A 24,695-nucleotide genomic window follows, 5' to 3' on the forward strand; every position below is an offset into this window, starting at 1 on the left:
GAGTCAGTTCCTGACAGAGCTCCAGTTAGAACGTTCCAGACCAGAGTCTGAGGTGGACAGAGGGTCCAAAGGAGCTGTGCATGCCCTCAGAGCTGCAGCTCCCAGAAGGAGACATTCAGAAGGCAGAACTGTATTGCAGCGAGCGTGAAGAGTGGCCGCAAAGGAGAGGATACCAGAAGGGGACCAGCCCTACACAGGCTGCCTCCTTCTGAGGCGCAGAAGCCCGGTAGCCGGAACACGGAGGGAGTAAGGACCTTTATGCTTTGCTCCAGAGACCGTCAGGACAGCGAATTGCAAGTTACCTGTCCGCCCTACACCCAGGAGGCGCGGTGACAACTACAGAGCCGGGTTATCTAAGAGACCCTATAAACAGGCTCAAGTCACCAGTCATACAGGTTTTGTCCTATCCTATATGGAGGACAGAGAGAGCGAAACATCGCATTTGTGAGACACTTATGTGAAGCCATAGGCAGTAAGGGACTACACCACTGCAGCGCAAAGGAAGGCTACTGATTTCCACCTGGATAAGGGAACTCTGGACTTGCCTCCAAACCGGCTGGACTCTGCCTGCCCTGTGATCTGGTGCTCTGGACTGTGGATGCTGAAGTCTTCCGTAAAGGTAAAGAGACTGCAACCTTGTGTCCTAGTTCTTCACTGCGCCATTCATCATTTACATACTGGGAAGCCCTGGGGACATACTTCACCTGTGGGAAGGTATACCATCTAGCTGCCATAACATGACCCCAGTAGACCCCTTAAAGCAACGTCGATCAACCTGACTGAATACCACAGGTGGCATCGCGAACATTCCCCTTAAAGACCTTTCCCTTTTATACGGACATCCCAGGGCCACGGACCGGGTCAGCCACCGTGACATCCCTCTGTGAACCGAAGGACCTGGTACCGAGTACCCACAATGCCCCATGGGGTCGATCCAAGTACATCCCCAAGAACACCGTCTTAAGCATGGTGGAGGGAAACCTCATACTTTAGAGGTGCTTTTCTGCAAAGGACAACTGCACCGTATTGAATGGAGGATGGATGGGGTCATGTATCTTGAGATTTTGGCCAGCAGCCTCCTTCCCCCAGTAAAAGAATTGAAGATGGATTGCAGCTGGGTCTTGCAGCATGACAATGACCCAAAACACACTGCCAGGGCAACTAAGCATTTCAGAGTCCTGTAGTGGCCCAGCCAGTCTCCAGACCTGAACCCAATAGAGAATCTTTGGAGGGAGCTAAAACTCAATGTTGCCCAGCGACAGCCCCTGAATCCTGAAAGATCTGTATAGAGGAGGGGACCAAAATCTCTGCTGCAGTGTGTGCAAACGTGGTAAAGAACCACAGGAAACGTCTGACCTCTGTAATTACAAAGGTTTCTGTACCAAATATTAAGTTCTGTTTTTCTATTGTATCAAATACTTATTTTGTGCAATAAAATGCTAATTAATTATGTAACAATCTTACAATAATATTTTCTGGATTTTATCTTTAGATCCTGTCTCTCACACGTGAAGTGTACCTATGATAAAAATTGCAGACCTCTCCATTCTTTGTAGGTGGGAAAACTTGCAGAATTGGCAGTGTATTAAATACTTCTTTTCCCCACTGTGTGTGCAGCAGGAAGAGTTAGATTTACTAGTGGAAGGAGTACGAAGTTAGTAGAGAAGTTACCTGTGACCTAGGAGCATGAGAATAAAGAGAAAGCAGGTGGATCAGTGATTTGTGTGAGCTGATTGTGCACTGTATTGTGGTAGTGAATAGTTTGGAGTGTTGCAGAAATGTGAGTAGAGCCTGAACATGACAGGAGAGAGGGACTGATGTGGAAAGAGTGCGCAGAATATGTAAAAGGTGAAATACAGCAGCAGCCACGACATAGATGAAGATATATGAAAAATGCATTATGTGGCACATCTGCACAAGAAGAAGTTTTATGGCTTCTCTCCAGATATGGGTTATTATCGACTGTTCTTTCTGTGGTCACTGCTTCAAAAGCCCTGGAACAACCTCTGGCCGTGTCCCCCTATAAGCTGCACAAGTGTAGATGCCATGGAAGTGCTGGCGGTCACCAGACACGGAGGATTCACACTCTTCAGTCACTTGGTGTTTTGTTAATTCATAATAAACTATTAACATTTTTGCTGAGATCCTTTTTTTTAGAAGTAGGTGGTGAAATGATGGGCAGTGTATTGTGCGCGTGTCTAGAGACGTCTACATGTAATATAAGTGCGTTCCTCCTCCGCTTCTGATGCCACTGTAACCCTCATGTCTCCCCAGTTCTCCCTGTATATCATGGATGAGCGATTTCCTCTGGTACCACTGGCCAAATGGGACCATATGCTGGAGGGACCCCCACCGTACATCAGCGTCAGTGGTGGAGCCTCTGCCCGCGCCAACACCGTCCTGCTGGGGACTCAGCACAGTCAGGAGACGCTGCTGATGCCGTTCTCAGGTACGTCCCATAGGCTTCTGTCTGCTTCTAGGCACATGGTGCCATCTGCTGCCAGACTTCTGATGGTCCTTGTGTCCTAGGTGGCCACTCCAGCTCTTGGCAGCTGCACTTACCAGGAACACGTCTGCCACGGATTTCACACTCTCTAGATCATTTGTCACCATTGCTGCCTCATCATCACGACCTAGCACTCCAGAGGCTGCAGTCTCCACTGGCAGGTCAGTACTCCTGATGTACATTAGTATTGGGCTGCACTAGCTCATTAACTCTGGGTACACTCTTTGTGCCGTGTGGTGGTTGTACGGTGCACCCCGTATATGCTCTGTCCCCTGTGGTGGTTGTACTGTGCTCCCCGTATATGCTCTGTCCCCTGTGGTGGTTGTACTGTGCTCCCTGTATATGCTCTGTGCCCTGTGGTGGTTGTACTGTGCTCCCTGTATATACTGTCCCCTGTGGTGGTTGTACGGTGCTCCCCGTATATGCTCTGTACCCTGTGGTGGTTGTACTGTGCTCCCTGTATATACTGTCCCCTGTGGTGGTTGTACTGTGCTCCCTGTATATGCTCTGTCCCCTGTGGTGGTTGTACTGTGCTCCCTGTATATGCTCTGTCCCCTGTGGTGGTTGTATTGTGCTCCCCGTATATGCTCTGTCCCCTGTGGTGGTTGTACTGTGCTCCCCGTATATGCTCTGTCCCCTGTGGTGGTTGTACTGTGCTCCCTGTATATGCTCTGTCCCCTGTGGTGGTTGTACGGTGCACCCCGTATATGCTCTGTCCCCTGTGGTGGTTGTACTGTGCTCCCTGTATATGCTCTGTCCCCTGTGGTGGTTGTATTGTGCTCCCCGTATATGCTCTGTGCCCTGTGGTGGTTGTACTGTGCTCCCTGTATATACTGTCCCCTGTGGTGGTTGTACGGTGCTCCCCGTATATGCTCTGTCCCCTGTGGTGGTTGTACTGTGCTCCCTGTATATGCTCTGTCCCCTGTGGTGGTTGTACTGTGCTCCCTGTATATACTGTCCCCTGTGGTGGTTGTACTGTGCTCCTTGTATATGCTCTGTGCCCTGTGGTGGTTGTACTGTGCTCCCCGTATATGCTCTGTCCCCTGTGGTGGTTGTACTGTGCTCCCTGTATATGCTCTGTCCCCTGTGGTGGTTGTACTATGCTCCCTGTATATGCTCTGTCCCCTGTGGTGGTTGTACTGTGCTCCCTGTATATGCTCTGTCCCCTTTGGTGGTTGTACTCTGCTCCCCGTATTATGCTCTGTGCCCTGTGGTGGTTGTACTGTGCTCCCCGTATATGCTCTTTCCCCTGTGGTGGTTGTACTGTGCTCCCTGTATATGCTCTGTCCCCTGTGGTGGTTGTACTGTGCTCCCCGTATATGCTCTGTCCCCTGTGGTGGTTGTACTGTGGTCCCCGTATATGCTCTGTCTCCTGTGGTGGTTGTACTGTGCTCCCTGTATATGCTCTGTCCCCTGTGGTGGTTGTACTGTGCTCCCTGTATATGCTCTGTCCCCTGTGGTGGTTGTACTGTGCTCCCTGTATATGCTCTGTCCCCTTTGGTGGTTGTACTCTGCTCCCCGTATTATGCTCTGTGCCCTGTGGTGGTTGTACTGTGCTCCCCGTATATGCTCTTTCCCCTGTGGTGGTTGTACTGTGCTCCCTGTATATGCTCTGTCCCCTGTGGTGGTTGTACTGTGCTCCCCGTATATGCTCTGTCCCCTGTGGTGGTTGTACTGTGGTCCCCGTATATGCTCTGTCTCCTGTGGTGGTTGTACTGTGCTCCCTTTATATGCTTTGTCCCCTGTGGTGGTTGTACTGTGCTCCCTGTATATGCTCTGTGCCCTGTGGTGGTTGTACTGTGCTCCCCGTATATGCTCTGTCCCCTGTGGTGGTTGTACTGTGCTCCCTGTATATGCTCTGTCCCCTGTGGTGGTTGTACTGTGCTCCCTGTATATGCTCTGTGCCCTGTGGTGGTTGTACTGTGCTCCCCGTATATGCTCTGTCCCCTGTGGTGGTTGTACTGTGCTCCCTGTATATGCTCTGTCCCCTGTGGTGGTTGTACTGTGCTCCCTGTATATGCTCTGTGCCCTGTGGTGGTTGTACTGTGCTCCCATTATATGCTTTGTGCCCTGTGGTGGTTGTACTGTGCTCCCTGTTGTCAAGATTCACACCGTGACCGTCACCCCCACGTCACGGATCGGGGTGACTTTAGGCCAACAGACGGCTATCACATGTGCAGGGGGGCTTATCTTAGTTATCCCTCCACTGCTACAATGTGATGAAAAAAACACACAAGTCTATTGCCCTCTTCGTTTACAGCAGGGGCTTATTTTAGGTATCCCACTGCTCTTCAGTATACCACGAACTGCAGGAATTTACGTATATCCCGCTTTACAGTTCCGCTTGAACTTGCAGCTCTCTGGCGTCCCCCTTACCCTCAGGTCAGATTAGGTACTGCACCTAGGGTAATTAGTCGCCAGAAAGGCTGCCTGCTATGTACTGGTTATTGGGCACGCTGCAGCGAGGCGATATAACTACTCCCACTCAGGCAGGAACAATAATTATCAACGCCGCAGTCGCTACAACGACTTCCAAAGGCACAGCACACGGTATGCTGCCACCAGCTTCGATTAAACGGGTCCGAAGCTAACCCAAAACAGTAGCGTAATTCTCTTCAGAAGACTTACAGTACGTTTTAGAACAGGAGAACGAAACTAGTAATTTATATATTTTACTCCGAAAGTTTAAGGCAGTGTTTATAAAAAGTATTACAAGGATGTTACAAAAGAGACAATTGGAAATATGTACAAAGGTAATTATAAAATAACAGGGGTTAAATGAGAAATCAACACTTAAATGTGTTCAGATCATGGCAGGCAGAACCAGGCTAATGAGCGGAGCTCCCAAATGTCCCAATGCATCAGGTCTGGCAGTGAGGGCTCCTCTGGTAAGACTCAGACTAAAAAACTGCTGGGTGCCTGGCATAACACTTATAGCTCAGCCTGGTGACATCACTAAAAGGGGTTGGTTTACCCAGTCCGTCCTCTCTCTTCAGACTTACCAAATTTAACTCTAATTCTTATAAGTCTCGTATTTTCGTTCCCAAACATGTCAGAATCGTAACACACCCAGCTTTCTTCTTATTTTACAATTGGTTTTTTAATGAGACCAAATTTGTCCTAGTTTGGACACACAGTTTCGGAGAAATCCGTACTTTTTTACCTGTTGGAATTAGAGGCTGGTGCCTTATTATTTTCCTAGCCCAAATCGGTGGCCCAAAATCTTACAAGATTAGGACAAAGAGCCTCATGTTTTAAAAGAGAGATCAGACCAGTTTCAGCTGGTACCATTGTCTATGCAGCTATACCGATCGTAAAAATGCCTTTGCTCCCAGAGCTAGAAGCAATAAAACCATTTCTACACACACATTTCAGGAACACAAAGAGAGGGGGGGTTTAGCCCACAGCATGGCACTAACAGGCAAGAGAAACTAAAACTTATATTGTATATTATCCCAGGGCCGGCTCCAGGTTTTTGAGGGCCCCGGGCGAAAGTTTCAGTTTTCAGGAAGCACGTAGTATATAATAGCCACATAGCATATAACACAGCCATGTAGAATATAACAGCCCACGTAGCATATAACAGCCCATATAGTATATAGCACAGCCACATAGTATATAACACGGCCCACGTAGTATATAGAACAGCCATGTAGTATATAGCACAGCCCACGCAGCATATGACAGCCCATATAGTATATAGCACAGCCACATAGTATATAACACGGCCCACGTAGTATATAGCACAGCCCACATAGCATATAACAGCCCATATAGTATATAGCACAGCCCATGTAGTATATAACACAGCCATGTAGTATATAGCACAGACATGTAGTATACAGCACAGCTCCCCTCCCCCCAAGAATGGCCCCATAGTCCAGTACTCACTGTTATAGTTACAAAAAAAACTCCTCACCTCTCAACATGCCCGCACTGCTCCCTGCTCCGGTCTCAACGGCTGCTGCTGCACTGACACAGCGAGTGCGCGATTACGTCATCACGCACCCGCAGAGGCAGTGTCAGAGGCAAAGTGGGGAATGATGGGAGAGGGAGCCGCAGGTGACGCTCTCTCCTATCATTTGCTTTGAACTTTACTGGTAGACGCCGGTATAGTTCAATGCGGTGGCGGGGAAGTTGGCGCTTGGGACAGGCAGGCCCCACTGCCTCACAGAGGCCCCATAGCGGCTGCGTGATGTGCCGCTAGCTGAGTGCCTCTGGGGGATCGGGGGCCCTAGGCAGCTGCCTGCCCCTAACGCCGGCCCTGAATGGCCCCCCTGTCTCCCCAGGGCCCCGGCATTTGCCCTGGTACGCTGGGTGCTGACACCGGCCCTGTATTATCCTCACACCTCCCCCTTCTGGTGTGCGCTACAGAGGCAGGACCGCTCGGTGCTCCTCCATGCGCACCTCAACAGGTTCACCCCGGCGGGACAGTCCATCTGCATTGGCATGCTCCCTGCCCGTTTTGTGTTCAATGGTGAAGTCAAACTGCTGAAGGGCAAGGCTCCAGCGTAGCAACCTGCCGTTGGTTCCGCACATGGCGTTTAGCCAGCGCAGAGGGTGATGGTCGGTCAACACAGTGAAGGCACAACCGTATAAGTAGGGCTGCAAGCGCTGCAGGGCCCAGACTATGGCCGGGCACTCCTTCTTGATGGTGGAGTAGGCCACTTCCCTCGGCAGAAGTTTCCGGCTCAGGTATAACACGGGGTGCTCTTGGTCCTCCGAGTCAACCTGGCTGAGCACAGCACCGAGGCCAAACTCGCTGGTGTCGGTCTGCACCAAGAACGGTCGTGTCACGTGGCAGAAATAGGAAAACAGGAGATGCGGAATCTGGGCCCCTGAACTGCCCCTCAGGCTAGGGGAAGCCCTGTCTTTCCTTAACTTGGGGGTACCCTTGAAGGTAGGGAGGCCCAAGTCACCGACCTGTCCCTGTCTCCTGTTAAACCCTGAACTAAACCCCCAACCCCCACCCCAGGAGGTGAACAGTGTAAACAGCACCTCAAAGCAAATAAACAGGAATAAACAATATGAGAGTGAGGGGAACACGATACCAAAAGGTGAATGCACAAACTACAAAGAAACTATAACACCACACTTAACTTTCTCTGCTGCAATGCACCGCACAGCAGAGTAAGGCACCAGGAATAAGTATTCATCTGTAGAACAACAGCACTCAGCAAGCTCCTATTCCAGCAAGGTTGGTATCCAAAGGACCTGTATAACCAACAGTCAGCTGATGCACCAGGTGACCTTATAAAGGATGGTGGGAGTGGTCACAAACATCAGCTGACCCAGCAGCAATGCAATAACACCAGCGGCCACCGGGGTGAGAAAACTGCATTAACCCCCAATGACCAGAAAGGAAAAAAGGTTTAAATCTGAGGGAAATTAGATCTGCCACAGATCCAAACATGGATCGTGACAGGTTGACTGCTCTCAACACAGGGGCGCTGCAAAGTGCTGTTTTCAACGCCTGGAAGGCCCCCTCACAGCCATCGCTCCAGTTGACGATGTGGGGTAGCTTCAACCTGGTGAGGTCCGTCAAAGGCTTTGCCAGGCTACTATAGTGCTATACGAAGCGCCTATAGTACCCTGCAGTGCCCAGGAAGGACATCACCTGTTTCTTGGTCCTGGGAGTGGGCGAGTTCACGATCGCTCCCACTTTCTCAGGCTCTGGCTTTAGGGTGCCTCCGCCTACCCGGTGCCCCAGGTAGTGGACCTCATTCATGCCCATCTGGCACTTTCCCGGCTTGATAGTCAGTCCAGCTCGGTGAATTCGCCTGAGCACCTCCTCGAGATGCCGCAGGTGTTCCTTCCAGAAGGAACTGAAGATGGCAATGTCATCCAAGTATGCCACTGCGTACTTCTCCAGTCCCTGAAGCAGGAGGTTGACCATCCGCTGGAAAGTGGCAGGGGCATTCTTGATGCCGAATGGCATGACCATGGACTCGTACAGTCCAAAGGGTGTGATAAAGGCAGACATCTCCTGCGGCACGGGGCTCAGGGGAATCTGCCAGTATCCTCGACTCAGATCCATTATTGTCAGGTATTTTGCGCCAGCTAACCTCTCAAGCAGCTCTTCGATGCGCGGCATTGGGTGCGCGTCAGATGCTGCGATGGCGTTGAGCCCCCTGTAGTCCACGCAGAACCGGTTGGTCTGGTCCTTCTTTGGCACGAGAACTACAGGTGAGGCCCACGCACTCTTTGACCGTCGAATCACCCCCAGCTGTAACATCTCATCGATCTCATGGCGCATAATCTGCTGCACCTGGTCGGAGATTCAATAAGGTGTTCGCCGTAGTGGGGCATGATTCCCGGTGTCCACCTCGTGGACTGCTAACTCAGTCCTTCCAGGTCGGTTGGAGACCACGACCCGGAAGGGTTCCAGTGTGGTTTGCAACTGTAACCGCTGGGGTTCAGTTAACGAGGCGCTTACCTCCAGGTCCTCAATGGACCCACCGGCCTTGGCTTGGGCCAGCATGTCCAGGAGGGTGTCTTACTCCCTGTCTTCGGGCAAGCTGCAGACCGGTAGGATGAAAGGTTCACGTTCGTGATGAGCCTTCATCATGTTGACGTGAAAGGCCTTTCGCCTACCCCAAGCGTGGTCAAGCGCCACGTAGGTAGCCGGGTTGAGCTGTTGGTGGACGACGTACGGGCCTTCCCAGGCTGCCTGAAGCTTATCCTTTGGTACGGGGACCAACACCCACACCTTCTGACCCACGTGGTAGGTCCGCTCCCGGGCGTTCTGGTCGTACCAGTGCTTCTGATCAGCCTGAGCCTGCGTCATGTTGTCATGCACCAACTGCGTCAAGGTCTGCATCTTGTCACGGAAGCGCATGACATACTCCACTATGGATACTTCAGAAGGGTTCGGCTCCTCTTCCCAGGATTCTCTTACCAACCCAAGGGGTCCCCGGACTCGCCTGCCGTACAGGAGCTCAAAGGGGGAGAACCCCGTCGAGGCCTGCGGAACCTCTCGGTAAGCGAATAGCAGGTGTGGGAGGTACCGCTCCCAGTCGCGCCCTTGGGTCTCAACCAGCATGCGTAGCATCTGTTTGAGGGTACCATTGAAGCGTTCACACAAGCCATTGGTCTGTATGTGATACACACTCGATACCTTCACCTGCATTCTCTTACAGAGAGCCTCCATTAGGCGAGACATAAATTGGGTCCCTTGATCAGTAAGCATTTCCCTGGGAAACCCTACACGTGAAAAGATAGCCAACAGGGCATCCGCCACCTTATCTGCCCTAGTTGACGACAGAGCTACTACCTCTGGGTACCGGGTAGCGTAGTCTACCACAGTAAGGATGTATTGCTTTCCAGAGCTGCTGGGGACGGCCAGCGGGCCCACAATGTCCACCGCGATCCTCTGGAAAGGCTCCTCTATCACTGGCAAAGGGATCAGGGGAGCCTTAAGAGCAGGCCCCGCTGCCCCACTCTTTGACAGGTGACACAGGAGCGGCAGTAGTTTGACACATCTGTCCCCATCTTAGGCCAATAGAAGTGTTGAGACAGCCGGGCCTTAGTTTTGCTGATCTCCAAGTGTCCAGCTAGCGGGATCTCATGGGCAATCCGCAACAACTCACCCAGCTGTCTTTCCCTCAACCACTCCTTTTGTGATTCTCCGGGTACTGTCTCCCGGTATAACCTTCCTCGTTCCCAGAACACCCTCTCCTTATCAGTCACGGATGTGGGCGTCTCGGGTAGTTGAGTCAAACTCTCTGGGCTCGCATCTGCGCGCAGAGCGGCCTGAAACTCCTGGCTAGGGGAAGCCAGAAGTGATGACAGGGTTCCTTCACCACGGGAACCCTCTGGGTCCACCTCTGGTTCAGTGACAATGATGACTGAGGAGGGTCCGGAAGGCAGACAGTTATCTGCATTCCAGGCACTCTGACTGCGGGTGACAGCAGCTACGTAGGCTGTCTCCCCGGGGATTTCTACAGTCCCATCAGCCGGCGCTGCTATGCGCTCTACCTCCCCATCCACCCCCAACACCCCAGGGGCAGTGCTACTTATGGGCCAGTTACCTTCCTCGGTGGCACTGGGCACTTTCATGGCATCACCTTTCTCACGGTTCCCATGCTTCTCCCCATTTCCTGTAGCACCGACACTTGCCCCTGTTAGAGGTTCCTCAGCCGTCTCACTCCGCAGAGCGACGTGGCTGGGCACGCCTGTACCTATGGACACATCAACTTTCACAGAAAAATCATTATCAGGTTCAGTTGGCACAGGTACAACATTTTCACCATCAATCCTAGGGAAAAAATGGTTATCAGATGCATCATTACAAGATAAAGCATGGTCAGGTAACACATGCGATTTCCCATCATCATCATCAGGGTTAACGTTACCCTTATTAGCAGATTGGGGAGGGGTGTCAGGAACATAGTATGCAACTATCCTCCCCAAATCAGTCCCCAACAAAACATCAGTGGGCAAATTATCAGACAGCCCCACTTCCTTCACCACGCTCCCGGCACCCCAATCAATATAAACTTGGGCCATTGGCAAGGGACAGCTGATGCCCCCAATCCCAGTGACAGTTAGGGTTTTCCCCAGAATGATTTCTTCAGGGGCCGCCAGTTCGGGTCGGATGAGGGTTTGTTCAGCCCCGGTGTCCTTGAGGCCTGTAGCGACATGGCCTCCCACGGTGACGTGCTGTACGTTGTCACACACCCTTCCAGCCACACCACCCACCAAAAGAACTGTTGTGTTAGGCCCTGGGGCCTTGGCTGGGGGGTTCTTCTGCTTGTCTGGACAGTAGGGACTGATAGGAATAGTCCGCTTGCAGAAGAAACACTGGCGAGGTTCGGTGATACGTCTGGTGCTGTTGGCCACGGGGACAGGACCTCTGGTGTGTTGGCTGGCAGGGGTACTGGCGGTTACAGGCTTGCCCCCTCTCCAGCTGGTGGTGACTGGCTTCCGCACTTCCGATCTACGGTTGGCCTCATAGGCATCGGCAATCTGTGCTGCTTTCGTCACGTCTTTGGGTTCTCTGTCCATCACGAACTGTCGCACCTCAGCTGGGCAAAGATGAAAGAACTGGTCTTTGATCATCAGGTCTCCCAGCTGCTCAAAGGTGGTCACTGACAGTCCTTGGATCCACTGGTTAAAGTGGGTCCTGAGTCCATGCACCACATCGCCGTAGCTGTCGTGTGGGCCACATTGGAGGTTCCGGAACTTTCTACGGTAAACCTCAGGTGTAAGCTGGTACTTTGGTATCAGGGCCTGCTTGATGGCCTCATAGTCACCATCTTGTTCTTGAGGGAGGGCAGCAAATGCCTCCAGAGCTTTGCCTCTCAGTCCTGGTGTCTGGTATCGTGCCCATTCGTCTGTAGGCAGCTGGTACTGTCTGCAGGCTTTCTCAAAGGCCCGCAGAAACGTGTCAAAGTCCCCGTCCTTTTTCATATCAGGAAAGTGATCAGGCCGGGACTTCGGTACCTGAGCGCTGTTGGGCTCACGGCTCCGGGCGGTGGAGGGCATCACCTCCTGCTGGAGCATCTCCAGTTCATATTCTCGCTGGGCTTGGCGCTCAGCTCGTTGGGCCTCCTGCTCGGCTCGGGCCTCTCGCTTGGCTTGCTGGGCCTGGGCCTCCGCCTCCTGCCGGTATTGCTGAATCAGCGGCCGACATCCATCATGGTCGTCTTTGGGGAATTCTTCCAAGGCCGCCAGCAGGTGGGGGTCCAATTCGTCCTGATTGCTAGTAGGGCCAGCATTCAGTGGTTGGACCTCTACTGCAGCACCCCCTCTGCTTGGGCCGGGTTCTGTGCCCACTGGGCTTTGGCCGGTTTCCCGTTGCACCAGAGCCGCGACTAGTTGGCCTTTGTTTTTGTTCGTGGTGTCGATCTGCCACACCCCGCACAGAGCAATAAGAGAGTCTTTCTTAAGCTACTGCTTATACCATTCTTCTCCCATTGCAGCCATGGTTGCCAAATAAAAGATAGAACAGAAAAACAAAGAGAAGGGTAGGGGATAATTACCAGTACACACAATTGTCTCAGGACTAATAAACACTGAGTTCGTTCTCCAAACTTACTTGCGCAGAGTCCTCGCAAGAACTTTGCAAGCTTTTAGTGAGAGAAATGATTGCTCAAACCAAATCACTAATGTTCTAAAATCCCACCGCGCTGCCACCAATATGTCACGATTCACACCGTGACCGTCACCCCTACGTCACGGATCGGGGTGACTTTAGGCCAACAGACGGCTATCACATGTGCAGGGGGGCTTATCTTAGTTATCCCTCCACTGCTACAATGTGATGAAAAAAACACACACAAATCTATTGACCTCTTAGTTTACAGCAGGGGCTTATTTTAGGTATCCCACTGCTCTTCAATATACCCCGAACTGCAGGGATTTATGTATTATTATTATTTATATAGCACCATTAATTCCATGGTGCTGTACATGAGAAAGGGGTTACATACAGTGGGGCAAAAAAGTATTTAGTCAGTCAGCAATAGTGCAAGTTCCACCACTTAAAAAGATGCGAGGCGTCTGTAATTTACATCATAGGTAGACCTCAACTATGGGAGACAAACTGAGAAAAAAAAACACAGAAAATCACATTGTCTGTTTTTTTTTATCATTTTTTTGCATTTTATGGTGGAAAATAAGTATTTGGTCAGAAACAAACAATCAAGATTTCTGGCTCTCACAGACCTGTAACTTCTTCTTTAAGAGTCTCCTCTTTCCTCCACTCATTACCTGTAGTAATGGCACCTGTTTAAACTTATCAGTATAAAAAGACACCTGTGCACACCCTCAAACAGTCTGACTCCAAACTCCACTATGGTGAAGACCAAAGAGCTGTCAAAGGACACCAGAATCAAAATTGTAGCCCTGCACCAGGCTGGGAAGACTGAATCTGCAATAGCCAACCAGCTTGGAGTGAAGAAATCAACAGTGGGAGCAATAATTAGAAAATGGAAGACATACAAGACCACTGATAATCTCCCTCGATCTGGGGCTCCACGCAAAATCCCACCCCGTGGGGTCAGAATGATCACAAGAACGGTGAGCAAAAATCCCAGAACCACGCGGGGGGACCTAGTGAATGAACTGCAGAGAGCTGGGACCAATGTAACAAGGCCTACCATAAGTAACACACTACGCCACCATGGACTCAGATCCTGCAGTGCCAGACGTGTCCCACTGCTTAAGCCAGTACATGTCCGGGCCCGTCTGAAGTTTGCTAGAGAGCATTTGGATGATCCAGAGGAGTTTTGGGAGAATGTCCTATGGTCTGATGAAACCAAACTGGAACGGTTTGGTAGAAACACAACTTGCCGTGTTTGGAGGAAAAAGAATACTGAGTTGCATCCATCAAACACCATACCTACTGTAAAGCATGGTGGTGGAAACATCATGCTTTGGGGCTGTTTCTCTGCAAAGGGGCCAGGACGACTGATCCGGGTACATGAAAGAATGAATGGGGCCATGTATCGTGAGATTTTGAGTGCAAACCTCCTTCCATCAGCAAGGGCATTGAATATGAAACGTGGCTGGGTCTTTCAACATGACAATGATCCAAAGCACACCGCCAGGGCAACGAAGGAGTGGCTTCGTAAGAAGCATTTCAAGGTCCTGGAGTGGCCTAGCCAGTCTCCAGATCTCAACCCTATAGAAAACCTTTGGAGGGAGTTGAAAGTCCGTGTTGCCAAGCGAATAGCCAAAAACATCACTGCTCTAGAGGAGATCTGCATGGAGGAATGGGCCAACATACCAACAACAGTGTGTGGCAACCTTGTGATGACTTACAGAAAACGTTTGACCTCTGTCATTGCCAACAAAGGATATATTACAAAGTATTGAGATGAAATTTTGTTTCTGACCAAATACTTATTTTCCACCATAATATGCAAATAAAATGTAAAAAAAAAACAGACAATGTGATTTTCTGTATTTTTTTTTCTCAGTTTGTCTCCCATAGTTGAGGTCTACCTATGATGTAAATTACAGACGCCTCTCATCTTTTTAAGTGGTGGAACTTGCACTATTGCTGACTGACTAAATACTTTTTTGCCCCACTGTACATACAGAGTTATAGATATCGTTTACAGTAAACAAATTTACAGTGACAGACTGGTACAGAGGGGAGAGGAACATGTCCTTGCGGACTTACATGTATATCCCGCTTTACAGTTCCACTTGAACTTGCAGCTCTCTGGCGCCCCCTTACTCTCAGGTCAGATTAGTTACTGCACCCTGGGTAATTAGTTACCAGAAAGGCTGCCTGCTATGTACTGGCTATTGGGCACGCTGCAGCGAGGCGATATAACCACTCCCACTCAGGCAGGAACAATAATTATCAACGCCGCAGTCGCTACAATGACTCCCAAAGGCACAGCACACGGTATGCTGCCACCAGCTTCGATTAAACGGGTCCGAAGCTAACCCAAAACAGTAGCGTAATTCCCTTCAGAAGACTTGGGGTACGTTTTAGAACAGGAGGACGAAACTAGAAATTTATATATTTTACTCCGAAAGTTTAAGGCTACGTTCACACGATCCTGAATTCCCTGCGGATTTTTCAGGTCCTTTTTTGGAAAATCCGCAGTGCAAAATCATTGCATTTTGCACTGCGGATTTTCCTGCGTTTTCTTCTGCGGATTCCTCTGCGTGTTTTCAACTGCACTTTCCTATTGGTGCAGTCGGAAACCCGCTGCGGAATCCGCAGAAAGAATTGACATGGTACTTCTTTTTTTCCGCAGCGTTTCCGCGCGATTTTTCCCGGGAAATTCAGGATCGTGGGCACAGCGGGTTTCGTTTTCCATAGGGTTACATTGTACTGTACACCACATGGAAAACAGCTGCGGATCCGCAGCGGCAAATCCGCTGCGGATCCGCAGCAAAAACCGCACCGTGTGAACATACCCTAAGGCAGTGTTTATAAAAAAAAGTATTACAAGGATGTTACAAAAGAGACAATTGGAAATATGTACAAAGGTAATTATAAAATAACAGGGGTTAAATGAGAAATCAACACTTACATGTGTTCAGATCATGGCAGGCAGAACCAGGCTAGTGGGCGGAGCTCCCAAATGTCCCAATGCATCAGGTCTGGCAGTGAGGGCTCCTCTGGTAAGACTCAGACTAAAAAAAACTGCTGGGTGCCTGGCATAACACTTATAGCTCAGCCTGGTGACATCACCAAAAGGGGTTGGTTTACCCAGTGCGTCCTCTCTTCAGACTTACCAAATTTAACTCTAATTCTTATAAGTCTCGTATTTTCGTTCCCAAACATGTCAGAATCGTAACACACCCAGCTTTCTTCTTATTTTACAATTGGCTTTCTAATGAGACCAAATTTGTCCTAGTTTGGACACACAGTTTCGGAGAAATCCGTACTTTTTTACCTGTTGGAATTAGAGGCTCGTGCTTACAGTGTCTGATAGATCCGCCGATGGACTTTAGCAGTATGTACTTATTATTTTCCTAGCTCAAATCGGTGGCCCAGAATCTTACAAGATTAGGACAAAGAGCCTCATGTTTTAAAAGAGAGATCAGACCAGTTTCAGCTGGTACCATTGTCTCTCACTCTCGGTGTGTCCAGGCGTGGTTGTACTTTACATTACGTAACTACTGTGTCTCTGTCTCTCACTCTCGGTGTCTCCAGGCATGGTTGTACTCTACATTCAGTATCTGCTGTGTCTCTGTCTCTCACTCTCTGTGTCTCCAGGCATGGTTGTACTCTACATTCAGTATCTGCTGTGTCTCTGTCTCTCTCTCGGTGTCTCCAGGCATGGTTGTACTTTACATTCAGTATCTGCTGTGTCTCTGTCTCTCTCTTGGTGTCTCCAGGCATGGTTGTACTTTACATTCAGTATCTGCTGTGTCTCTGTCTCTCTCGGTGTATCCAGGCGTGGTTGTACTTTACATTCAGTATCTGCTGTGTCTCTGTCTCTTGCTCTTGGTGTCTCCAGGCGTGGTTGTACTCCACATTCAGTATCTGCTGTGTCTCTGTCTCTTGCTCTTGGTGTCTCCAGGCGTGGTTGTACTCTACATTCAGTATCTGCTGTGTCTCTGTCTCTTGCTCTTGGTGTCTCCAGGCGTGGTTGTACTCCACATTCAGTATCTGCTGTGTCTCTGTCTCTTGCTCTTGGTGTCTCCAGGCGTGGTTGTACTCTACATTCAGTATCTGCTGTGTCTCTGTCTCTTGCTCTTGGTGTCTCCAGGCGTGGTTGTACTCCACATTCAGTATCTGCTGTGTCTGTCTCTTGCTCTTGGTGTCTCCAGGCGTGGTTGTACTTTACTTTCAGTATCTGCTGTGTCTCTGTCTCTTGCTCTTGGTGTCTCCAGGCGTGGTTGTACTCCACATTCAGTATCTGCTGTGTCTCTGTCTCTTGCTCTTGGTGTCTCCAGGCGTGGTTGTACTCTACATTCAGTATCTGCTGTGTCTCTGTCTCTTGCTCTTGGTGTCTCCAGGCGTGGTTGTACTCCACATTCAGTATCTGCTGTGTCTGTCTCTTGCTCTTGGTGTCTCCAGGCGTGGTTGTACTCCACATTCAGTATCTGCTGTGTCTCTGTCTCTCACTCTCTGTGTCTCTAGGCATGGTTGTACTTTACTTTCCGTATCTGCTGTGTCTCTGTCTCACTCTCTGTGTCTCCAGGCATGGTTGTACTTTACTTTCCGTATCTGCTGTGTCTCTGTCTCACTCTCGGTGTCTCCAGGCGTGGTTGTACTCCACATTCAGTATCTGCTGTGTCTCTGTCTCTTGCTCTTGGTGTCTCCAGGCGTGGTTGTACTCTACATTCAGTATCTGCTGTGTCTCGGTCTCTTGCTCTTGGTGTATCCAGGCGTGGTTGTACTCCACATTCAGTATCTGCTGTGTCTGCCTCTCACTCTCGCTGTCTCCAGGCGTGGTTGTACTCTACATTCTGTTTCTGCTGTGTTTCTGTCTCTCACTCTCGGTGTCTCCAGGCACGATTGTACTCCAGATTCAGTATCTGCTGTGTCTCTGTCTCTTGCTCTTGGTGTCTCCAGGCATGGTTGTACTCCACATTCAGTATCTGCTGTGTCTCTGTCTCACTCTCGGTGTATCCAGGCGTGGTTGTACTCCACATTCAGTATCTGCTGTGTCTCTGTCTCTTGCTCTTGGTGTCTCTAGACGTGGTTGTACTTTACTTTCAGTATCTGCTGTGTCTCTGTCTCTTGCTTTTGGTGTCTCCAGGCGTGGTTGTACTCCACACAACCTATAAAACTTATTCCCCCCTACAAGGGAAATATGCTCCCAAAACAGCAGGATATATATATAAACCTGTAAGAGTATAGTCCAGATCCTCAAAATATCCAAAAGAAAAATAGAATTCTAAGGACTATATACCAAAATGGTTGTACTCCACATTCAGTATCTGCTGTGTCTGCCTCTCACTCTCGCTGTCTCCAGGCGTGGTTGTACTCTACATTCTGTATCTGCTGTGTCTCTGTCTCTTGGTGTCTCCAGGCGTGGTTGTACTCCACATTCAGTATCTGCTGTGTCTCTGTCTCTTGCTCTTGGTGTCTCCAGGCGTGGTTGTACTCCACATTCAGTATCTGCTGTGTCTCTGTCTCTCACTCTGTTTCTCCAGGCGTGGTTGTACTCTACATTCTGTATCTGCTGTGTCTCTGTCTCTTGGTGTCTCCAGGCGTGGTTGTACTCCACATTCAGTATCTGCTGTGTCTCTGTCTCTTGCTCTTGGTGTCTCCAGGCGTGGTTGTACTCCACATTCAGTATCTGCTGTGTCTCTGTCTCTCACTCTGTTTCTCCAGGCGTGGTTGTACTTTACTTTACGTATCTGCTGTGTCTCTTTCTCTCACTCTCTGTGTCTCCAGGCATGGTTGTACTCTACATTCAGTATCTGCTGTGTCTCTGTCTCTCACTCTCTGTGTCTCCAGGCGTGGTTGTACTCCACATTCTGTATCTGCTGTGTCTCTGTCTCTTGCTCTTGGTGACTCCAGGCATGGTTGTACTCCACATTCAGTATCTGCTGTGTCTGTCTCTCGCTCTCTGTGTCTCCAGGCGTGGTTGTATTCCACATTCAGTATCTGCTGTGTCTCTGTCTCTTGGTGTCTCCAGGCGTGGTTGTACTTTACATTCTGTATCTGCTGTGTCTCTGCCTCTCTCGGTGTCTCTAGACGTGGTTGTACTCTACATTCTGTATCTGCTGTGTCTCTGTCTCTCACTCTCTGTGTCTCCAGGCGTGGTTGTACTCTACATTCAGTATCTGCTGTGTCTCTGTCTCTTGGTGTCTCCAAGCATGGTTGTACTCTAAATTGAATATCTGCTTACTCTTTCCTGACAGGTTTGGCAGCTGCTACCCCTGATTCTTCTGGTGATCGTATTCTGGTTTTCCAGTTAACAATGACCGGTGATCTTTTCATCCAGAGACTCTCGCGGGAGGTGGCAGATCCACCAGTGCGTATGAATGTCATTGGATTACAGCCCCCAGTGTCTGACTCTGCTCCAGAGGAGCTAGCTGCTGATCATCACAGTCAGTCAGCCCCTGAGGATGACCTGGTAACCTTTTCTGCAGAGTCTGGTCAGCAGGGAGTTGAGGCTCAGTCTTTCCTCAAATGGCTTAATGACTTCTACAGAGCTTGTCCGTGGAAAGGAGTCTTTTCTCGTCCTCGATGCCAGATTCACAAGATCTTCACCACTGAGAAGCTGAGTGTGAGCTCTCCAGAAGTGGCCGGACTGCGGGAACGTCTGCGGGAGAGTATGAAGGTGGGATCCCTCATCCCATCATTTTCTGCACTCACCTCACAGAAGTTGGAGAGCGTCCATGCAGAGAGCTGGAAAGACACCTTAAGTGAAAGGCTGACAGCCTCCTGGGAGGGGAGCCTGGGAAGATGGTGGGTGGACTATCTCGGAGCCAACAAAGAAAGCAAGATCCGGACGCTGAGAGAGAAACGACGCAGGCAGAAACTGCGGCGATCCTGGAGCCAGAGCTCACTGTCCGGGAGCTTCACCTCCTCAGTTACCTCAGACCTTTATGACAGAGATCCCTGTTCTCCGTGGTCCTGTGATGGTGCCCTAGATGATGCCACCTCTGCAGACCACCCCCCGATGCTGCGCGCCACGCAGGACCGTGCAGCAGATGCCTCCCAGGAGCTCGCCGCCTCAAGTCTTCCCCACAACTCTTCTGCCATCTCCTCCCAGTCTCTCCGGGCCAAAGGCATCCCGCATGAAAGGCGGCAGACTCTGCGAGACTTCCTCTCAGTCTTAGGAAACTGTCCCAGCGCTGTGTCTCAGCCGGAGCTCTCACTCACAGATTCCCAGCCACAGACTGTCTCCCAGCGTTCCCAGCATGCCAGTAAGAGATCTCGGATGGGCTTTTAGCCAGCAGTGAGCAGCAGACCTTTCTGTGATGGACCAGACCCTTGTCCATCCTGCTGTGTCACTGGCAACTCTCAGGCTGAAGATCTTCTCACCCACCCATTCTGCAAACGGCACTGGTAACAAATTGAGACTGCAGCTCTGGATGTGACTGGAGACTTGGAGCAGGACAGAAAAGCAGCAGAGGGTGGATGAGTTTTTGTATAGGCCATGTTAAATGTCTTAGAGTTTACAGTCCTATGTATAGTGTCTGATGGCCAGAAACAAATAAAGAGAACCACTCCAGCCCTGGCCAAAATGGCGAGAGTGAGAGCGTCCCGGAAAGTTGCAGTATGTCGGGGATTGGTGATGTGTTGATGCAGGGGTGTCCCTCTATACAGCTATACAGTGGTCGACGTGAAGGCGCCGACTTTCCACACCCCCGGCACCATGGTCGCGTTTCTCTGTAGAGAGTTGTTAGCAGCTTGTGCCATGGATACCCCAGGATGTCTCACATGGGATTCCAGGGGATTACATGAGATGACTGATTGTACAGGATTATTTAAGTGTTTAGGACGATGTGGGAAAGTGGGCAGGAAGAACAAGAAAGCAGTCAAAACTGGATGGGGTTAAAGTGACCTGTGATCAGGATTGTGCTCAGTGACTACAGGCATTGTCAGGTCAGTGCCGTTATACTGATTACACTGATACCTGTGATGAGGATTGTGCTCAGTGACTACAGGCATTGTCAGGTCAGTGCCGTTATACTGATTACACTGATACCTGTGATCAGGATTGTGCTCAGTGACTACAGGCAGTGTCAGGTCGGTGCCGTTATACTGATTACACTGATACCTGTGATCAGGATTGTGCTCAGTGACTACAGTGTCAGGTCGGTGCCGTTATACTGATTACACTGATACCTGTGATCAGGATTGTGCTCAGTGACTACAGACAGTGTCAGGTCAGTGCCGTTATACTGATTACACTGATACCTGTGATCAGGATTGTGCTCAGTGACTACAGACAGTGTCAGGTCGGTGCCGTTATACTGATTACACTGATACCTGTGATCAGGATTGTGCTCAGTGACTACAGTGTAAGGTCGGTGCCATTATACTGATTACACTGATACCTGTGATCAGGATTGTGCTCTGACTACAGTGTAAGGTCGGTGCCATTATACTGATTACACTGATACCTGTGATCAGGATTGTGCTCAGTGACTACAGTGTCAGGTCGGTGCCGTTATACTGATTACACTGATACCTGTGATCAGGATTGTGCTCGGTGACTACAGACAGTGTCAGGTCGGTGCCGTTATACTGATTACACTGATACCTGTGATCAGGATTGTGCTCAGTGACTACAGACAGTGTCAGGTCGGCGCCGTTATACTGATTACACTGATACCTGTGATCAGGATTGTGCTCAGTGACTACAGTGTAAGGTCGGTGCCATTATACTGATTACACTGATACCTGTGATCAGGATTGTGCTCAGTGACTACAGTGTCAGGTCGGTGCCGTTATACTGATTACACTGATACCTGTGATCAGGATTGTGCTCGGTGACTACAGACAGTGTCAGGTCGGTGCCGTTATACTGATTACACTGATACCTGTGATCAGGATTGTGCTCAGTGACTACAGACATTGTCAGGTCGGTGCCGTTACACTTTACATGTAATAAAGCCCTGAGTCTCCCTCTGTACAGCTCCCCTATACACAGGATGATGCTCTCTTATACACAGTATACTGACTACTTAGTAGCCCCCAAACTGATGGCTCCAACACTGTATAATGACCCCCACACTGTAATCTCCATACTGTATGATGGCCCCCTAGATAGCCTCCATATACAGTAGCATAATGCACCAAATAGTCCACAATATAGTATAATGCATTCCCCATAGGCAGACTCTATAGCATACGGCAGCCCCCATAGGCAGACCCTGTAATAAGGCAGCACCCCCATATAGGCAGACACTGTAATAAGGCAGCACCCCCATATAGGCAGACACTGTAATAAGGCAGCACCCCCATAGTCAGACCCTGTAATAAAGCAGCCCCCATAGTCAGACCCTGTAATAAGGCAGCCCCCATAGGCAGACCCTGTAATAAGGCAGCCCCCATATTCAGACCCTGTAATAAGACAGCAGTCCCATAGTCAGAGCCTGTAAAGAGGCAGCCCTTGTAATAAGGCAGCCGCCATAGACAGACCCTGTAATAAGGCAGCACCCCATAGGCAGACCCTGTAATAAGGCAGCACCCCTATAGTCAGACCGTGTAATAAGGCAGCACTCCCATAGTCAGAACCTGTAAAAAGGCAGACCCTGTAATAAGGCAGCCCCTATAGATAGACCCTGTAATAAGGCAGCACCCCCATAGGCAGACCCTGTAATAAGGCAGCACCCCCATAGGCAGACCCTGTAATAAGGCAGCCCCTATAGTCATAGTCAAACGCTGACAGCTGCATTTAAGTACCGCTTCCGAACGCACGGACGGAAATGAGCGTATCGCCGACCCCGTCACATGATCGGGGGTCAGCGATATGTCAGGTGGTAGCCGTAGAGGTCCTTGAGACCTCTATGGTTACTGATGCCGGCCTGTTGTGAGCGCCACCCTGTGGTCGGCGCTCATAGCAAGCCTGCATTTCAGCTACATAGCAGTGATCTGAGGCGATCGAGTGGTGCCAGCTTGTAGCCTCCCATGGAGGCAATTGAAGCATGGCAAAAGTTAAAAAATATATATCTATCTATATATATATATATTGTTAACCCTTTCCCGACCTTTAATGCCATGTAGGCATCATGAAAGTCGGCGCCAATCCGACCTGTGACGCCTATGTGGCGTCATGGAGGGATCGCGTCCCTGTAGATCGGTTGAAAGGGTTAACTCCCATTTCACCCGGCCTGCAGGGACAGGGTGAGTGGTACTTCAGCCCAGGGGGGGTGGATTCACCCCCCCCCCCCCCCCGTGGCTACGATCGCTCTGATTGGCTGTTGAAAGTGAAACAGCCAATCAGAGCGATTTGTAATATTTCACCTATGAAAACTGGTGAAATATTACAATCCAGCCATGGCCGATGCTGCAATATCATCAGCCATGGCAGGAAACCCTGATGTTAGGTTTTATCACAGTGATCAAAATAAAAAAAAAATAGTAAATGACCCCCCCCCCCCCCTTTATCACCCCCAGAGGTAGGGACAATAATAAAATAAAGAAAATTTATATATTTTTTCCCACTAGTTAGTTAGAACTAGGGTTAGGGTATGTGCACACATATTCTGGTCCTCTGTGGAATTTTCCGCAGCGGATTTAATAAATCTGCAGTGCAAAACCGCTGCGGATTTATCGCGGTTTTTCTGCGGATTTCACTGCGATTTTCTATTGGAGCAGTTGTAAAACCGCTGTGGAATCCACAAAGAAGTGAAGTGTGCGGAATGTAAACTGCTGTGTTTCCGCGCAGTTTTTTCCGCAGCATGTGCGCAGCGTTTTTTGTAAACTCATGAGAAACTGCTGCGGATCCGCAGCGTTTTCCGCAGCGTGTGCACATACCTTTAGAATTAGGCTATGTGCACACGGTGCGGATTTGGCTGCGGATTCGCAGCAGTGTTCCATCAGGTTTACAGTACCATGTAAACCTATGGAAAACCAAATCCACTGTGTCTATGGTGCGGAAAATACCGCGCGGAAACGCTGCGTTGTATTTTCCGCAGCATGTCAATTCTTTGTGCGGATTCCGCAGCGTTTTACACCTGTTCCTCAATAGGAATCCACAGGTGAAATCCGCACAAAAAACACTGGAAATCCGCGGTAAATCCGCAGGTAAAACGCAGTGCCTTTTACCCGCGGATTTTTTAAAAATGGTGCAGAAAAATCTCACACGAATCCGCAACGTTGGCACATAGCCTTAGGGTTAGGGTTGGAATTAGGGTTGTGGTTAGGGGTGTGATTAGGGTTATGGCTACAGTTGGGATTAGGGTTAGTGGTGTGTTGGGGTTAGTGTTGGAGGTAGAATTGAGGGGTTTCCACTGTTTAGGCACATCAGGGGTCTCCAAACGCAACATGGCGCCACCATTGATTCCAGCCAATCTTGTATTCAAAAAGTCAAATGGCGCTCCTTCCCATCTGAGCCCTGCCGTGCGCCCAAACAGTGGTTTACCCCCACATATGAGGTATCGGCGTACTCAGGACAAATTGGACAACAACTTTCGTGGTTCAGTTTCTCCTTTTACCATTGGGAAAATAAAAAAATTGTTGCTAAAACATTTTTGTGACTAAAAAGTTAAATGTTCATTTTTTCCTTCCATGTTGCTTCTGCTGCTGTGAAGCACCTGAAGGGTTAATAAACTTCTTGAATGTGGTTTTGTGCACCTTGAGGGGTGCAGTTTTTAGAATGATGTCACTTTTGGGTATTTTCAGCCATATAGACCCCTCAAACTGACTTCAAATGTGAGGTGGTCCCTAAAAAAAATGGTTTTGTAAATTTTGCTGTAAAGATGAGAAATCGCTGGTCAAATTTTAACCCTTATAACTTCCTAGCAAAAAAAAATTTTGTTTCCAAAATTGTGCTGATGTAAAGTAAACATGTGGGAAATGTTATTTATTAACTATTTTGTGTCACATAACTCTCTGGTTTAACAGAATAAAAATTCAAAATGTGAAAATTGCGAAATTTTGAAAATTTTTGCCACATTTCCATTTTTTTCACAAATAAACGCAAAAATTATCAACATAAATTAACCACTAACATGAAGCCCAATATGTCACGAAAAAACAGTCTCAGAACCGCTAGGATCCGTTGAAGCGTTCCCGAGTTATTACCTCATAAAGGGACACTGGTCAGAATTGCAAAAAACGGCCAGGTCATTAAGGTCAAAA

The 24,695-nt window shown here is 49.5% G+C and overlaps 1 protein-coding gene across 4 annotated transcripts in view; it reads left to right on the plus strand.

The window, feature by feature from the left end:
* TAF1C (TATA-box binding protein associated factor, RNA polymerase I subunit C) overlaps positions 1–24,449 on the plus strand; it is a 119,241-nt gene extending 94,792 nt beyond the window's left edge. For all 4 annotated transcript variants that reach the window (XM_069745428.1, XM_069745427.1, XM_069745425.1 and 1 more), the window contains exons 13-15: positions 2,275–2,449; positions 2,530–2,667; positions 18,797–24,449. In XM_069745428.1, the coding sequence (XP_069601529.1) occupies positions 2,275–2,449; positions 2,530–2,667; positions 18,797–19,833 (1,350 nt within the window). In that variant the 3' untranslated portion in view covers positions 19,834–24,449. The remainder of the gene's footprint in view (positions 1–2,274; positions 2,450–2,529; positions 2,668–18,796) is intronic.
* Positions 24,450–24,695: the final 246 nt, after the last annotated feature.

This window comes from Ranitomeya imitator, chromosome 1, assembly GCF_032444005.1.
Source record: "Ranitomeya imitator isolate aRanImi1 chromosome 1, aRanImi1.pri, whole genome shotgun sequence".
In the NCBI taxonomy this organism is placed as follows: domain Eukaryota; kingdom Metazoa; phylum Chordata; class Amphibia; order Anura; family Dendrobatidae; genus Ranitomeya; species Ranitomeya imitator.